The sequence below is a fragment of the Argentina silus genome, assembly GCF_951799395.1.
Source record: "Argentina silus genome assembly, chromosome: 11".
Taxonomy (NCBI): Eukaryota; Metazoa; Chordata; class Actinopteri; order Argentiniformes; family Argentinidae; genus Argentina; species Argentina silus.
Genome location: NC_139665.1, coordinates 5,474,121 through 5,492,930, shown reverse-complemented (window position 1 = coordinate 5,492,930; position 18,810 = coordinate 5,474,121). Strand labels below are relative to the sequence as shown.

Genomic DNA, 18,810 nt, shown 5'->3' with positions numbered 1-18,810 from the left:
TTAAAGCTAATGTGACTGCCACTGTTCCACTCAGATAGCCTCCTATTTCTCTGAGATGAGTCAGTAGTAATTGTTTTACTGGCGGGTGTTAACAGTGATGTAAACAGTGTAATGCATTTTTCGGCCTCCCTCTGTGACTGTTTAAACCAGGTGATACCGTGACAGCCATCACCATCTCTGAAAATCACTATCCTCAGTTACTCATCCTCCCAGACAGACTGGTTGCAGATACTGCACCCTCTATGTCTGTAAATCAGTCATTCGGCACATGTAGACATCCCTGCTGACTCAAAGATGTGTCAGAGATGTTCTTCTTTCTCCCCCCCCCCCCCCCCCCCCCCTCTCTCTCCCATTCTTTCTATTTCCTCTCTTTTTTGATGGAAAGCTCGAAGTCTTTTGGGGGTTAAAACTTTATAAAGAGAGCATGCTGGGAAAATAGCAGTATCCCAGGTCTTGTGTATCCGCTTGGTCAGGCCAAAGCAGCCAGGCAGCCAGGCAGCCAGCCAGCCAGCGGTCACCTGTGGGTGAAAGGCTGTCAGTGACAATGAAGGTGCTTATTGAAGGTGTTCTATTCCCTCTCTACTATCAGTGATAAAAGCCGCTCAAACGTTTAAGTTGTAAACAGTGTTGTAGGCCTGGTTTTCTTTTAGGAGTAGTGTTTACCAGCGATGGATGGCCAGAGATGACAATAAAGGGCTAATATCATAGACACCCTCAAACAAAGACTCTTTCTCGTCAACGGACATCCCACAGACAGACATTCTCTACCTTCAAACTACAGACTCAGAAGATGCCGCATACGGTATATATGATTGTAGTGATGAAATGTTAATGATATTTATTTTACTTCCTAGACATGTAGTCTCATATTTGCAATTGCATTTTGTTTTTGTGAACTGTTTGTCTCAAGTCTCATGAACATGCCTAGGGAAGGAAAATAACATTGGTCACATGCCATATTAGTTGATGGTTGGGAGATGTTGTTGGTTGATTTGATTATTGTGCCTCGGTCTCGGTCTGCATTGTAAACCGATTGGCATCTCCTTTTTTGTTAATTGTTTTCTAGTAGTCATATCGCTGCTAATCAACCGTCATAAGATTCATCCTTGGCATAATCACCAGAGAGTGTGTGTGTGTGTGTGTGTGTGTGTGTGTGTGTGTGTGTGTGTGTGTGTGTGTGTGTCTGTATGTGTGTGTGTGTGTGTGTGTGTGTGTGTGTGTCTGTGTGTGTGTGTGTGTGTGTGTGTCTGTATGTGTGTGTGTGTGTGTGTGTGTGTGTGTGTGTGTGTCTGTATGTGTGTGTGTGTGTGTGTGTCTGTGTGTCTGTGTGTCTGTGTGTCTGTGTGTCTGTGTGTCTGTGTGTGTGTGTGTGTCTGTGTGTGTGTGTGTGTGTGTGTGTGTGTGTGTGTGTGTGTGTGTGTGTGTGTGTGTGTGTCTGTGTGTGTGTGTGTGTGTGTGTGTGTGTGTGTGTGTGTCTGTGTGTGTGTGTGTGTGTGTGTGTATGTGTGTGTGTGTGTGTGTGTGTGTGTGTGTGTCTGTGTGTGTGTGTGTGTGTGTGTGTGTGTGTGTGTGTGTGTCTGTGTGTGTGTGTGTGTGTGTGTGTCTGTATGTGTGTGTGTGTGTGTGTGTGTGTGTGTGTGTGTGTCTGTATGTGTGTGTGTGTGTGTGTGTGTGTGTGTGTGTGTGTGTCTGTGTGTCTGTGTGTCTGTGTGTCTGTGTGTCTGTGTGTGTGTGTGTGTGTGTGTGTGTGTGTGTGTGTGTGTGTCTGTATGTGTGTGTGTATGTGTGTGTGTGTGTGTGTATGTGTGTCTCCCTCTCTCTTCTCCCTCCCCTCAGTAATCTGAATATCCCGATGATCAACAGGGGTGTCAGTTACAGTAAAATGGTCATTATCTACTGTAAGTCTGTACAGTATGCATGTAAGATGATTCATGTGAAACACTGTACGCCGTCTTCATGTTTTCCTCTCTGCGGTGGGTACAGTATCTTACTCATGCGTTAACATCCAATAATAATTCAACTGTAATTTTTAATACAATTCATATTTCAGTCTCAGAAATGTTCTAATGTTCAATAGGGTTTCAGCCGTGAGAGGTGCACTGCCGTGGGTACTTTTTTCTTTTCTTTTTTTTTTAACAGCTGATGCCTGGTCTCAGTGGCACACTTGTGTGCCCCTCTACCCACTTGCTAACAGCAGGGCAGTTCAGAAAACTGCCAGCTTAGTTAATAAAACAATTACTAGCGACTTTGCAACACGGATGATTTCACATTCTGCAGGCAGGCAGGCAGGCAGGCAGGCAGGCAGGCAGGCAGGCAGGCAGGCAGGCAGGCAGGCAGGCAGGCAGGCAGGCAGGCAGGCACACCCACAAGGCTCAACGATTCCCAATGAATCCCTTTTGAATTTCATCAGTAACAAAATTAATTAGAGTGACCAGGAAAACGTAATCATTGGTCCCCTGAAAATTGAAATAGATTAGGGATGGATGCACATGGGACTGCTCATTAGTACTGACCCCAGTGTAATTATTGTATCCATTTGTGAAATTCATAATGGACTTGAGGCAACTTTGAACCAAGCTTGAATTAAGACTGGATTGCGTGGTCCCCAGGGTCTCCTATGGAGGTTCAAATGGCTCGGATGATGTTATTTTTTTTGTTAGATGATGTGTGATTGTGGGCATATATAATATTGTGGGTGTTGTGTGCAATACACTGATATTTATGAGAGAGAGAGAGAGAGAGAGAGAGAGAGAGAGAAAGAGAAAGAGACCGTACCTTCATAAACCAATTTTTCTGCATAAATTGTATTTTTATGCCATAATATGTAGTTGAAAGGAAAGGATTTAAGAAGCTGGCTCAGAACTCCCTTAGTGGTTGTACACCTGTTTATAATGGCAGGGGGAAATGTAAAACTTCATATTTAATCATTTTTACATGTGAAAAATTGCCCCTTAATGTAAGCAGCCAACTTTGACTGTCACCCTACACTGACATGAAATAGAATATATGTTATTATATATGTTATTATAATTGTTGAATTTTCTCTTGCATTAAACTCATTGGGTCTATGACATGCAGGCAACCAGGAAGCAGCCTACTTGATAGATTGATGGGCAGCTGAGTGCTCAGCTTTCTTCGTCACTTTGTCAAGCCACAGAGATGGGAGGAACCATAGGGTTCACGCTGCACCCATGTACGTCTGCATTCTGTGGAGAAATGGACTGGGCCAGATTGTCAATACTGGGAAACAATTTTTTACTAATATCTGCTCATTGTCCTTGATTGACTTTTTTGCCGCAACAGAGCAGAGCATGTTAGCCGCCAATCGACGCACAGGCACGTCCTGCCGAGATCCTCTGCCCTCGTGAATAATTGCTGATATGCATGAATAAAAAAAACATTTTTGAAACTATTTAAAATATCTTCCCCACATACTTGCACTTCGTTGTCCAGCTACTTTCACAAATGTGTATTTCAAAATATGAAGCCTATCACTGACGGAACTCTGTGCCTGCAGTGGCCAGTGTCCGGGGTGGACAACGGCTACCATTGGATTTTGAGCTACTCAACCGTCTTCTAATTACGAACATTTTTTGGATAAGCCCAGTGCTGTAAATTGAAACTTGACTCAATATAATATATTTCTCTTCTAAATGATTGCACCATGAGTGCTGTAGAACGTGTCAAGTATGACCCAATTGTGAGTTTTTTTCCCAGTGAATGATGATGATACTGATACTCCCTCTTGTATCGCACTTAGGATGGGACATACAGTATATCAATATGGGGTTTTGGAGAGGACCCCTCACTTAACTTTTTGTGTCTGTCTCTCTCACTCTTTCTCTCTTTATCCCTCCCCCCCCCTCTCCCTCCCTCTCTCTCTCTCTCTCTCCGCTCCTCTCTATATCAGGTTGATCTCGTTCCAGGAGTTCGTGGCGTTTGAGTCCGTCCTGTGTGCCCCTGATGCCCTCTTCATGGTCGCCTTCCTACTGTTTGACAAAACAGGCAGGGGAGAGGCCACCTTTGGTAAGTACTGTAGCCTGTCTCTCCCTTTGATTGACAGGTTTACACCCAGCCTCCAGGTACGGTGTAATTTACAGCATACAAGAGACTTGGAATAGGCAGGAGACTGTTAAACAACAATTCCAGGGTTTTATGAAGCTTGGCTGTGATGTTGCACTGAAGGACAAATTAAATTAATTATTTAATGATACAGTATTAGGTCATTTCATTCACTAAAAGTTAAATGAATCATTTCATTGCCAACTTTTTAAGTTTGATTTATTTACAGAGGCGGTGTGGGAGTACATATGAGATGTTAGGGCCAGTGTACTCTCTTGAAGACATATTTGCATGTCTCCATCAGTACCTATGAAACTAACATGAGCCCTGTGACAGTGACAATGTAAGCAACCCTCTGTAGATGACAGGTCGACAGAAAGACAGACTTTTGGAGGCATTGGTAGGGAAGACATGTCTGTTAGAGGGACAGAGGGGTGGAGTTGGGTGTTTGTGATTGGCACCATTACTCTGATGCTTCAGAGCACAGAGGTGAGAATAGGAGACATTTGTACCTGCTGCTTATTTTACATTTCCCTAATTCATTTAAACAACCCTAATTTCTGCCCTACTGTAGGTGTGCCGTGGTAGCACATTAGCCTGATTTGAAATGCAGCGCACACATCTTGGGTGCAAAATAGAAAGAAAGCTAATTTCATTATAATTGTTGCAGTCAGCAGGGAGTAAGATCATTGTGGTTGATTATATATGCACATATGTAAATGTTCATATTTAAAAGGCTCAATTAGAATATTTATCGGTGACGTTTCTCTGCCGTAATTAAAAGGTCTGTTGTTTTTCTGCCTTTCTGAAAGGTTAATGAATATAGCCAACACCAAAGTGCTATGAGACGCAGTGAGAAGTGGAAAATTGCATGAAAAACATTACACATGCCATACACTGCAGTGTCTGTAACTCGCATTCAGCTCCCATTTCATGAAAAGCAAATAACTTGTGACTGCGATTCTGGTCTTGTCAGAGTCGCTTTATTGTGATACATTACAGAATTATTTTTTTCTCTTTTTTTTTTTGTGCTTTTCATTAGATTAAAGGGCTTCTCCATGAAAACTGAAAATAACAACTCACTCCTTATAACCTATTAAAAAGCATTAATTGCCACGGTTTAGCAGCATTAAAGCAAGTTTGTTTTTCCACATAATAAATGGGTTGTTTTAATTTCTAATTTCTTTTTATAGATTTTTTTTTTTTGCTCTGCTTTTTTGTTGTTTATTAATAACCTGTGTAATTTCTGTTAGGCAAACGCAGAAAAACACTCAGTGTTTAAACACGTACAGATGAATGCTCTGTGATTCCGCAGTGTAAAAAATAAATCCATAATTTGGTGGAACAGAGTTAATAAAACAGTGACATGCAAACGCCTGTGAAATATGATTGTACTTGAGCCAAAGAGATAGAAAAAAGAAAAAAAGGCTGTAGTGTTGACAGGTCCATAAAAGCTGATAATATAAAAGCAGGTCTGGAATGGCGCAGCAATGCTACTCTGCGGAGTAAAGGCTGTATATTTATTGCCTCATTAAAGTGTAAAACCTGCCCGAGCTGTCTTGTTCCAGAAAAGGTATGGCCTGGCTGAAATTTTCACTCCCATTTTTTTTCTTTCATTTATTCCCTCCTCCTCTCTGCTTGTTGCTGTTTGAAACATGGTTTGTTCATCGTTGTGTAATAGGAAAGAGGTTTCTCTATCAATTTGTTTAGCCGGTAATCAATGTGACTTGTGTTCAATCTGTCCCACCTACCGTGCCTCTGTTGCCTGAGACTCTTTCAGACTGAGGGAGTCAGACTTCTCAGAATGCAGTAGGCCTATAAATCCTCACCTAGTACAATACCATCAGACATCACTCCATGGTTATTAGTCATTAACCTGTGTTTTCAGGAACATACTTCCCACCATTATCAAAATAAAGTGTCTTCCCTGCCGAAGGGAACTAATTAAACTACTTCTTATACCCATTATTGTAATTTGTAATGCAAAAACAAACACATTTTGTTTTGTATGACATACAACAACATTGCCAGCCATATGTGCGATTATCAGATTCTAACAAGGATATGCTACAGCTAATCTACTGTCTGTTTGTAAACAGTCAGATTAAAAGGTGCTCGTCTCGTCTGACTCTCCTCAGAGGACATGAAGCAGGTTTTCAGCCAGACCACCATCCATCAGCACATCCCCTTTAACTGGGACTCTGAGTTCATGCGGCTCCACTTTGGCACGGAGAGGAAGAAGCACCTCAGCTACGGAGAGTTCACTCAGTTCCTGCTGGTGGGTTGCCTCAATATCGCCTTCCACTCCCTCACAGAGACTGTCTGTCTGTCTCTGTTTGCCTCAATCTCCCTCTCTCTTCCCCCCCCCCCCCCTCTCTCTCTCTCTCCCTCTGTCCCTCTCACTCTCACTCTCTCTCTCTGTCACATACTTTCTCTCTCTCACACGATGACTCTCATGCTCTATCTTCCTGTCTATTCTCTCTTTTAGTGTGTCTATTTGAAAGTGTCCCTCTGTCTTTCTCTCTCCCCCCTCTCCTTTTTTTGCTATCCCTATCAATCTTATATGTTTGACATCTGTCTCTTTTTTGCTTGGAAAGTCCATGTCACTGTCCCTCCAGATCCTGCATCATTTATTTACTCTATTCAGGGAATTACATTTCACACATTTGTTATTGAAAGTCTGCAAAACCACCTCATTCATTGTATTCTTATCATTACCATGATCTTATGTATGCATACTGCATTCAGACTGGTTGATGCCTGTATTCCATACTCAGTGTGTTTGATGTCCTTCCAGCCTAGGCCTGACACACACAGCTCTAGACTCCTTGGTCCTCTCACTGTTTTCCCAACACAGCCCGGCATGTTGACCTGATTAGTCATTAATGAAACACTGAGGTTATATTTTCAACGCTGCCATTTGCTTTCCATTAGGCGACGTAACCCCCAATATAGGCCCTACTCCACCTATTTCTCCCTAACAGGTAGACATTTCCTTCTCCATAAAGGACAGTATCATAGGCGCTCCAGCATTCCTTTTGTTTTTGTGGTGTGCGAGCCATTTTCCAATATGATGTCTAGACTCCCTGAAATCAGGGAGAGGGAGAGTGGGGGGTCGGCCGTGCCAAGTTTGCATCTACACTCACTATATCTGAATGAGCTTTTTATATTACACTTAACTTGGACCAGATGGCTTACACACTGTGAGTAACACACTGATAGTGTGTGTGTGTGTGTGTGTGTGTGTGTGTGTGTGTGTGTGTGTGTGTGTGTGTGTGTGTGTGTGTGTGTGTGTGTGTGTGTGTGTGTGTGTGTGTGTGTGTGTGGTAGCCAGTAGAGAATGTATTTTGCATTCAGAGCTTGCCCAGTTTGACTCCAGCGGTTTCCAGTACTTCATACCAGAAGTACAGCAGTCATGCTCATAGTTCAACTATGAAATACACATTTCCTATTTCACTCACTTCATTTAATAATTTCATAGCTATTGATTCATGCCTTAATAACTAACTCAGAAAAGTAATTTTTCCTGAAGTCAACATTCAGTGACGTTTTCTCCTGGAAAAGGGTTATTATGAAATGAACTGGGTGAAGACCATGAGGTTTTTGAGAGACAACTGTTGTATTTGAAATTGTTCATTTATCTTAACAAACGACTATTAGAAAATGCTATAATATAGTATTTTCTCCCACTTGTTATTTTGATGTTTTAATGTTTAACCATTTCAGGAAACGTCTTACTGTTACTGTGTTGTAAATGTGTCAAGAATATTATCAGAAATAGAGTATGCATATGTTGATGCAGCATCAAACGTCAGAGGTTTTCTCTTAGGTGCATTGTATAAAGGTCTGTTATTCAGCCATAGTAAATATATTGATTTATAACATCTTACAGTATGTCATACATCATTATTAGATGAATTATAGAAAAATATGCAGTACATATCATATGAGAGGATGAGAACCCTCATAGAAATACCAAATAATGGCCCTTCAAACTTAGAAAAGTGTTATTAAATTAATACCTAATAAGTGTTCCCTTTACCTAAAGTGTTACCAACATGTATATGTCTATGTTGTACTTTGTTTCTATGGGGATTCACATCCCGGTACATGTACAGTATGTGTTTTTCATCCATAGTAATGATGTACTAGATGCACACAAGATGGGATTATCCGGGAAAACGTTTGCGCTGCAGATTTCTCACAAGGGCTCTCTTGCCAATTACTGTCTCGATGGAAGCCAGAGATTCTCCAAAATTACATGCATTTTTTGTCTTTCGCGTGAATGCCTGCCAGGGCTGGCTTCACGTTGTTGCATGTGGTCTGTTGATGATATTGCCATACGTAGAGGTGGCACATGGTAGCCCTGTCCTAGACGCTGGCATGCTGGCACACTGAACACAGAGTGGGTACTAAAACAGGCTGTTATGGTTTAGTTTCCCCTTAACGTCCTGTAATGGCTTTAACCCGGTATGTGTTGATGAGAAACAGAGAACAGGAGGAGAGGGAATCTGTCTTTCTGCTGCAGGTATTCCATTGTTTAAGTTTTGGGTAAGAGCGCCAGTACTGGTATTGAAACCAAACAGAGGTAGCTCGTCAAATGTGTTTTTATTCAAATCCAAGGACAATTAAAGTAACAATAAATGCCTTGGCGGTCTGGGTATTGGCCCGACTAAGGCTAGGCCCTACCCCCCCAAAATAAAAACCATGTCTCTAAAACATTCACAGTTGCAATAAGTTAAGGTTTTAAGAGGCTAAAACTATAAACTGCTAGATGCTGGGCCCGCAATTGTTTTGTTGTTCCATGTGGTTGTGGCTCTCCAAACTCTCCACAGTGTTGTCCAGCTTGAGTGCAGGGATATTTTTTCCCTTCACACACATATTTTTCTTTCTCCCTTCCCTCTTGTTTTGACTATAGTCTCTTTTCATTATCTTATGGATTTATTCCACACACATGTCAGTGTATTTTGAGCTGTTCATCAGTAGGTTCAAAACCAACTGAATTAGGAGTCACGGCACCAACTTATGGCACTACAAATGTCCCTTTTCCAGTTAGGTGATTGTTGTGTTATTTGCAACATTCCTTTGGATGTCTTTCATTTTAGATCTGTACAGTTAACCTCCCCAAATAACGATTATCCAAAGTGAGCTGTGTGTGGATAGCTGATGTCGTCGTGACATCCTGTTGCTACAGACACAGGTTTGAAGATCACCCTCTTTGGTGAAATGTCAGTTCTTATTCTCTGGTTTCTATTCAGCTTTATGTGCGTGTCAATCTCCTAAAACGGAGCTATGGAGCTATAAATGTAGCCAAGAACTGTTATGTTATCAGGTACTGAATGTCAGTCACTCAAACTCTCCACACAGGAATAGGCCTACATTCTCCCAGGTTTTGAAGGGAGGTACTTTTTTAATAGTGTTCCATTCATATGATAAATAGCTTTAAAGAAAGGTTTTTGGTCGACAAACCCTATCAATGTATCTTTCTGTTTTGCTCATAGAAACTAGTGTTTCCTTAGTGTTATTTTATTGCATTTATTATGAGCTGGGAGGAAGCTGTACCGTGTTTGTGGTTTGTTGACAGACCCTCTCAGAAGACTTGTGGTCGCAGGTACTGATAATGGCTTTTAATTTCAAAGCCTGTAGGAGTCCTCCCATGAGCCTGTCTGTTGTCTCTGTGGCCCTCTGTCTGTCTCTGTGTGTGTGTGTGTGTGTGTGTGTGTGTGTTTGTTTGTCTATGTGTGTGTGTTTATCCCCTGGAGTGCATTTAATGGGGGATTTGGGATGGTGAGAAGCAGCATGAGGAGCAAGGAGGAGAGGAGAGCAAATGACTGCAGCTCCGCCAAACGCCGGCTCCCTGTAACTGAGAGGGGAAAATGGCGTCAGGGGGCTCATCAACAGGAATCCTGCTACTTGTGTGTGTGTGTGTGTGTGTGTGTGTGTGTGTGTGTGTGTGTGTGTGTGTGTGTGTGTGTATATAGATACACTGTTATTATCATGTTAGAAGCTGACACAATTCTGTACAAAATATCTATAGTCCGACATTAAATATTTGAATAAAGGCACCATGCTGTGCTCACCTCACCTGTACATACAGTATGTGTTTTGATGCTCATGAGTTGACCTCTTCAGATCATTTGTTAGTGACCCAAAGAAACATTGTGTTTAACTGTGAGCACCAGAAAATGACTGTGTCATTATGTGTGTGTGTGCTTGTGTGTTTGTCTGTCTGTATCTGCTTGTGAATTTATTTGTGTGTGATTTAAGTTGTTTGAATGACTCATCAGCACTCATGTGTCATGATGAATACAAGCATCTGTATGACCTAAAAATATGTCCTTTGTCCTCACAATGTGTTATTGTGGATCCAAGTGAAGTATCTGTCTCTGTGTGTCTATGTTTGTGTGTGTTAATCTCTGTGTGTTCCCCTCCCCTGACTAGGAGATGCAGCAGGAGCATGCGCGACAGGCATTCATTCAGAGGGACAAGGCCCACAGCGGCTCCATCACGGCACTGGACTTCAGGGACATCATGGTTACCATCCGACCCCACATGCTCACACCCTTTGTGGAGGAGTGTCTGGTGGCGGTGAGTCTGGCTCTTCTGGCTTTCTGGTTCTCCCCCTCCACTTCTCCTAACGTGTCATTAACTCAAACCTCCCTGACCGTCTCAGAGTAAACCAGCCAACTGAACGTGACACTGGTAGACATGCACAGCCGTTTTGTTGTCCACTCTGTCTCTGTGTGTACAAATATGTTCCACTGTGGTAATGTATGGTCTGTTTATGTGTGTCTGCGAGCTGTGTATGCATATGTGGTTGTGTGGAAGTTTACTACAGTACTGTGTGTGTGTGTGTGTGTGTGTGTGTGTGTTTGTGTTTGTACTGTGTATTTGTGTGTAGTTGTGTGTGTCAGTCTCTCGTCCGTTCATGAAACCCTTATGGACTCACTGTCATTTTCTCCACAGTGTTTACCTCATAAGGCAAGGATCTCTGGGATATGTTTGTAAACACGCTCTCACAGCCATTAGAGATGCATTAAACACAATGGGCTGAAGGAATCAAGCCTGCACACACCCTCGCCTCTAATTCACCCACACCAAAAATGATGAATGATAAATAGACCACTGTTGACCCAAATATTGTCTCTTCCCTCTTTGTTTCCTTGAATAATGTCCCTAGTTGAATTTCACGGAGTATGATGTTTCAGTCACTAGCATGAGGCTCCTAGATTTGGACAGGAGATAAATGTGTCTTTCTGTGAGGAGAGCAGTTTCACCCATGCAGTCTCCTCCTATTGCAGATAACATGGAGCGAGCTGTGGTCTCAGTGGGTGCTGTGTCTGTAAAGCAAACAGCGCCATCTAGTGAGAGGGATGGTTTTCTCCCTGTTCTCTCCCCACCCCCACCATCAAGAGGAGTAGCATGAATATCTGTAGTATTCTACCCAAGCTGCTTAAACAAGTTATTGCAGAATGTATCAAAACAAGACACAAACACACCTTCAAACCGAACATGTTTGAGAGGTTTTTTTTTTAGAAGGAATTGGACAGACAGGATTTCTCGTGAACATGAAAGAGGGTTGTGGGCAGTAGGAATGTGTACAGCGGGTACTACAGAAGGGCTCGGTCTCTATTTTAAGCTTTACCTCATTCTATTTTCTCTCCTTTATGACATCCCTCTCTCCTTATAAAAGCACTTTATTAACCATGCCCCTCGAGCGGGGGTCCTCTGATGAACACCAGTGTAATCCTGTTCCATGTACACAGAGGTATTTACGTTGGTTTCCCTGTGGGGGGTCAAGGGTGGAGAATTCTGGTTGTGATGAGCTAGTTGTTCCTTTTCCCCCTTGATGCTAAGTATTTATATTGGGATATCAGAACTAACTGAAGGATGGGTTATGATGTGCGTGTCATTTGTGTTTTCCTGTTTGTCCGATTCAACATGTTTGATTCACATTTGTTGATGGTTGTGTTGTGTGTGTCGTGTCGTGTTGCGTGTCGTGTTGTGTGGAGCATATTGTTCACTTTGCTCCCGTCTCTCTTTCTCCTTTGTCTCCCTCTCTCTCTCTCTGTCTCTCTCTCTCTCTCTCTCTCTGTCTCTCTCTCTCTCTCTCTCTCTCTCTCTCTCCCTCTCCCTCTCCCTCTCTCTCTCTCTCTCTCCCAGGCGGCCGGGGGCAGTACGTCCCACCAGGTCAGCTTCTCCTACTTTAACGGCTTCAACTCTCTCCTCAACAACATGGAGCTCATTAGGAAGATCTACACCACACTGGCGGGGCACAAGAGAGACGTGGAAGTCACTAAAGGTTACTACTACAGTACTATCCCTGTGTGTGTGTGTGTGTGTGTGTGTGTGTGTGTGTGTGTGTGTGTTTACTTTGTGATTGTTTTAGTTTTTTCCCTCCCCCCCCCCCCTCCTCCCTCCGCCTCCGTTGCGTCTCATTGGGCCTGCTGGAAGAGTCCCAACAGACACATGGGCTGTTCACCCACAATCCTCAGTGATGGCGGTGGCGCTGTCTGTGTGCTGGGTGTTGCTCTCACTGGGCCTGTCTGTGACACATCCTCCCGGGCCCTCAGGCTAAAATCTAGGATCAGTTTGCCCTTCCCTATAAGAGAGCAAAACAACATGTGATGACTTTATGTGATACAGTTGGGTCAACGCTGCCCCCCCACTACAGTGACTCCCCCTGTCCTGTCCTGTCGGCTAGTTTTTGAACTGTATTCACGCCCACCCCTGTCTCGTCTACTACATGCTGACATCTGCAGACCAGCCCCCCCAACCCCACTCTCTCTCTCTCCCTCTCTCTCTCCCTCTCTCCCTCTCCTTTCCCCTCCCTCTTTTTCTGGTTCAGTCTGAGGGGCTGGGTCTGAGTGCGCCACATGGCCCCTGGGTGCTGGGTAGTTCTGGGTATGTGTGATGCTATCTGGGCCTTATCGGGGGTGTGGGCCAGCCAGGCCTGGCTTGTTCCCACCGTGGCTGGGCTGTGCTGGGCTGAGCTGGGCAGGCTGTGGTGGACCCTGGCCAGCAGATCTCGGCCCCCCAGGCCCCCCAGACCCCAGTCATTAGGCCCCTCTGGGACCTGTGCGTGCAGAGCTCCACGTCTCCCTCTCTCTCCCGCTGACCCCACCCCCCCACCCCCCACCCCGGCTGCCTGATTGGTTCCGTATGTGCAGTGTGGCCACTGTTTGGCGTGTGACATCATAGCTGTGGTCACCGCCCTTCTATGAGGATGGAAGGGGTGATTACAACATTAACTCAGATGACCTTAATGCAATTTGGTCCATAGTCATACAGTCTGATAAATGACAAACATAATGTAGAGAGTGACAGGTGTATATAGGTGTTATATAGGTGTTATATAGGTGTTATATACTGGACAGATGCAGGTTAGTGAACTGTGAGTAGGGAGGCAGGCAGGTTATAGTTGTGTATAGATACAGGTTGTGTGTAGAGGCAGGCAGGTTATAGTTGTGTATAGATAAAGGTTGTGTGTAGAGACAGACAGGTTATAGTTGTGTATAGATAAAGGTTGTGTGTAGAGACAGACAGGTTATAGTTGTGTATAGATACAGGTTGTGTGTAGAGACAGACAGGTTATAGTTGTGTATAGATACAGGTTGTGTGTAGAGACAGACAGGTTATAGTTGTGTATAGATACAGGTTGTGTGTAGAGGCAGGCAGGTTATAGTTGTGTATAGATACAGGTTGTGTGTAGAGACAGACAGGTGATAGTTGTGTATAGATACAGGTTGTGTGTAGAGACAGACAGGTGATAGTTGTGTATAGATACAGGTTGTGTGTAGAGACAGACAGGTTTTCTGTATATTCTGTGATTCCCCTGACAGCGTGTCGGTGCCTGGGGGTAAGCGGAGCTCTGCCATGGTGAATGGCTCAGTGTGGGACGACATTGTAAGAACACTTGCTACTCTTTGAATAAGCGGTCACTCAATACCAGCACTATGGAAATGTTAACCAGCCTGGGATCAACCTGTTCATTATCAACCAAACACTTAATCCATTGTACACACACTCTGACTACCATCCAGCATTAGTCATGGATGGACTGGGTCCAACATACTTTCAATTCAGACATTAAATTAAATTAAATTAAATTGGCCGGAGAAGATACATACATGTAGAAATGAAGGAACACAAATCTATTATCATAGAGACTATATGAGAGTATTTAGTTAAGCCTAAAACAATAATACAGTGTTGCTTTAATTTCTACACAGTTTATAGGAATGTCCACATTGGTATGGAACTAAACCACAGTATGAGATGGTGTGATGACTGTTCCCTCACTCTCTCCTGTGACAGAGGAGTTCATCATCGCAGCGCAGAGGTTTGGTCAGGTGACTCCTATGGAGGTGGACATCCTGTTCCAGCTGGCTGACCTGTATGAGCCCAGGGGGTAAGACACGCACACACGCACACACACACACACACACACACACACACACACACACACACTGAGACAGAGGGCAAGCTGAGTCATCTTGGCCCCCCTGGGCTGGGCCCCAGAAGAAGGAGAGTCTTGTCACAGCACTCAAAAAGCTGACACACACACACACACACACACACACACACACACACACACACACACACACACACACAAATGAGGCCTTTTCAGTTTAAATGTCTTTATTTTTTACTTTCAAGCTTCACAATAGTGCAATATAAATCAAAAGTTATTACCTCTCTCTGCATTTTGAATTTGATTGATATTGAACACAGCTCCATATCAGGGAAAGCCGAACAGCACATTTTCCCACAGTCATTGACATGCTCCATTCCCGTCGTTGCACGTAGAGACTAGCTCCGTACCATTTAGATCCATGTTAGCATTTGATTGGATTTCAATCGCCTGGCCTTGGCAATTTATCTTGGCGGTAGTGAGAGGATCAGTAGCTCATCATACCTCTGGGACAACACTCACTCTCCCTGTAGATGTGTGTGTGTGTGCTGTGATCAAAAGAGCCAGACATGACTACAGTGATACCAGGATAAGAATCCCCTTTCACTCCACTAATCCTTCCAACTCAGCATTTATCTAAGGGAAGGGGAGAATCCACAACACACAAGTGGTTGTCCCTCACTGTACGAGGCTCACGTTCCCAGTGTCTGCTCCACTCCGTAAGGCTCGGCCTCGCCTACCGGTAATTTCTACTCCGACGAGCACCTGATTATTATTTCTGAGCAACGGGATACTTTAATAGTCTCGCAGCCTCTGATTGGAGATGCGGGAGATAATTGCTCCAATAATGGGAGGGGGATTGCGGCGTTCCCAAATCTGGGAACGTCACGGAGATGTTATTTGCCGGGGCACATGTACGAGGAGGAGAGGCCCCCGGATTTCACTGACGTTCATTTTTTGTTTTGTTTGGATGCAGAGAGAGAGAGAGAGAGATTGTTGGTCAGTTCTAGATCAGATATCACAGAAAATCATACCAGACTCAACGGTCAAATGAAAAAGTCACATAGAAGCATTTAAATGCTGTAAGCGCTGAAGGTGTTATTACTATAAGATGTCTGTTTGAAAGCAGTTGAACTGTTCCCCTTTTCTTCCCCCCTCTAGACGAGTGGGTTTGGCGGACATTGAGATGATTTCTCCCCTGGAGGAGGGGGCCCTTCCTTACAACCTGGCTGAGGTCCAGAGACAGGTAACAGAGAAAAAAAAAAGAAAGAAAAAAGTGTTGTTGATGTTTTTTTTCGAGGGAAAAGGAGCTCTTTTCTAGCTGTAGCTTACATCTCCAACCCTCCACATCCTGCTAGTTGTCACACTGCTACATGTTTACACTATTCAATAGGACTGACAGTCTCTTCTTACCACATGACTGGATTTATATTAAATGGATAGGTTACCAAATCGGACAGACTTTGATTTGGGGGATGAATCCCCCCCTATCTATCCCCTAAGTTCACTGAAACTATTTGGAGTAATACACTAAAGTAGATACAGAGTACTCTGTATCGAAATAAGACATACAGTTAGGTTTTTTTACTGGTTCTATTTGTGTTCTCAAATAGTCATTGGACAAAACTGCAAAGAAATCCAGAACTTGTGTTTAATCCTTGATTTGATCTCACAAGAGAAAGAAATATGATCAGACACAAGAAACCTCTCCCTGACATGTATATCTTTATAAATTGAAACATAAAAAGCTGCTAATGACAGGGAAGTCTAGCCGTCCAGAAGAGTAATCAATCTCAAAAACACAGGAGGGGGACATGAAAAATGATTGAAGGGGGTTTGAAACAGCTGAGAATGAGAATGAAAAAAGCAAAGACGCTGGATGGTTGGATGTTTCTTTTTTTACTCCTGTCAGAAGCTCTGCCTGCAGACGCAGCGTGTTGCGGGGTTGAGTTCCTCCTCCTCCTCCACGCCAGGCCGGCCGGAGCAGGGGCCCCGAGTAGAGACGCCAGTCCCACCACAATGAGCCGCTTTGGGCTGTGGTCTGGCCTCGCGGGCTGCTGGCCAGCTCTCCCTCTGAACCTCCACCCCCACCCCACCACCCATCCTTCCAGTCCCCCCCTCCACCCCCTGGCTCTGACTCAAGGAGGAAGGGAGGGAGGGAGGGAGGGAGGGAGGGCTCTTCTGGGGCACTGGGGGCCAACAGAGGTGGGGGTGTGGGGTGGTTGGGGCTCAGACACCCCCTGACAGGTGGAACTGTTCCAGAGAAGGGGCCCCCCCTCCTTAACTCCCCCATCCCCCCAGGGACAAGAAACGAGGGCAGGCTGGTGCAACAGGTACCTCCAGTGAGGTATGTAGAGGTATAAGGCTTGGATGGTGTGGCTAGGCACTAACTCTCTCTGCACCATGGCTAAGGCAAGGGCCTTGGATTTACGTCCAGTCAGATCAGGGCTTTTGATTGTGGTTTTGCTCGACTAACCTCTCTTTGAAACAATACAACTGATGGAAATTGATGCTAGACGGTCAATGGAAACATAATGTTATAATGCAGAAATTAGGCAAAATCTAATCATGGGATGTATGAGAAATAAGTGATCTGTGTTTCGGTCTCAGTGTTGTCAGCATGGTTCCCTGAAGTTAACATGATACTTACAAATCTTTCTCATTGTAATACTGATAAATTGAAGGCATTTAAGTGATAAAGCGTGTAAACTATGTGGAATTGAGTTTGTATGTAATAATAATAATAATAATAATAATAATAATAATAATAATAATACATTACATTTGTATAGTGCTTTCTCATGGACTCAAAGCACTTTCAAAATAAAAATATAGGAGGACAGTCACAGAACATGCATTACATCCAGCCCTATACTTGTCCTGAACAGGTGGGTTTTTAGCAAGGTCTCCTACTTCCAGGGAATCAGGGAAGGGACGAAAGAGCTCCACTACACCATGGGAATGGCACTCTGCAACTGATTGAAACATGGGATGTTTGAGTCTATGGCTTGTCTGATATATCATACCCCCCCCCCCCCTCTCTCTCTCTCTCTCTCCCTCTCTCCCTCCCTCCCTCCCTCCCTCTGTTGTTCTGAGAGCAGCAGTCTGGTGGCGAAGCATCCCGCTCAGTTCTCATCCAGGTAGCTGAGTCCTCCTACAGGTTTGCCCTTGGCTCTGTTGCTGGGGGTAAGTCACAGATCATTGCTCTACCACCACCACCACCACCCCCTCACCTGCCCCCTGGCCCATACTTCTCCCCCTGGACCCCCCCTCGCCCCCCCCCCCCTCCAGCCCCCCACCTCCCTAACCCTCCTCCTCACAAGAAAAGCAGAAGACAAAGGCCCCCCTATTACCTTCTGCAGGGGCGATTTCTCCCCGCTTAAAGAGGAGAGGGCTCTTTGCGCCATGGGAAACCTCTTGTGTGGATTCTTTTGTACCTGTGAGTGAGGTGATGCCTAGGCCCTGTGTTTGGCTCCAGACTGCCTCCCCCTCCCTCTCTCCCCCGTCCCTCCCTCCCTCCCTCCCTCCCTCCCAGAGGAGACAGGTTAATAAGGAGGTAGCGCCCTGACCATCCTCTCTCTCTAATTAAACCTGTCTCCGTCGGATCGCCCCTCTTTGTGTCCGGCAGCCAAGCCGTCAGATAACACATGACTGACGAGGCTCAGCACTTTGGCTGCTTTTTGCTCTTTTGATGTCCCCCAAAAACACCCGTCCCCCTCTTCCTCTTCCTCCTCCTCATCCTCCCCCCTGGTCCCTGGTCATTCTTAATGATGTGTACTTGAACAGAAACAGAAGTGTTTCCTGAAATGCCTTAAGTCACGTGAACTGCTTTGCAGAAATGTCATTTCACGTATATCTAGACTTCTTTCTACCTGCCCCTTGAAACTGAAACGGTATCTAATTGCCGTTGTGTCTAAACAACATTATCAAAATGATATTGTCTTCACGACACCTTAGTAATGCCTTAATAACATCTTAATAGCGTCTATCTAACCTCTCCTCCCCCTGCCAGCTGTGGGCGCCACAGCGGTGTACCCCATAGACCTGGTGAAGACACGCATGCAGAACCAGAGGACATCAGGCTCCTTGGTGGGGGAGCTGATGTACAAGAACAGCATCGACTGCTTCAAGAAGGTGGTGCGCTATGAGGGCTTCTTTGGCCTGTACAGAGGTCAGTCCAGGCACAGGCACACCAATGACCATCTCGACAAGCTCTCCATAAGCACAGATCTAGGATCAACTTAACCCTCTCCCATGCCTAACCATTATTAACCATTATGGAGGAAAAATAGCAAACGCTGACCTTAGATTAAGGAACAACCATAGAATTTTGT

At 44.5% G+C, this 18,810-nt stretch overlaps 1 protein-coding gene across 1 annotated transcript in view; it reads left to right on the top strand.

The window, feature by feature from the left end:
- slc25a13 (solute carrier family 25 member 13) overlaps positions 1–18,810 on the top strand; it is a 37,135-nt gene that overhangs the window by 3,982 nt on the left and 14,343 nt on the right. The window contains exons 4-11 of the mRNA XM_083680461.1: positions 3,911–4,026; positions 6,201–6,340; positions 10,504–10,650; positions 12,226–12,364; positions 14,380–14,473; positions 15,638–15,722; positions 17,578–17,662; positions 18,489–18,647. Coding sequence (XP_083536587.1) covers positions 3,911–4,026; positions 6,201–6,340; positions 10,504–10,650; positions 12,226–12,364; positions 14,380–14,473; positions 15,638–15,722; positions 17,578–17,662; positions 18,489–18,647 — 965 coding nt within the window. The remainder of the gene's footprint in view (positions 1–3,910; positions 4,027–6,200; positions 6,341–10,503; positions 10,651–12,225; positions 12,365–14,379; positions 14,474–15,637; positions 15,723–17,577; positions 17,663–18,488; positions 18,648–18,810) is intronic.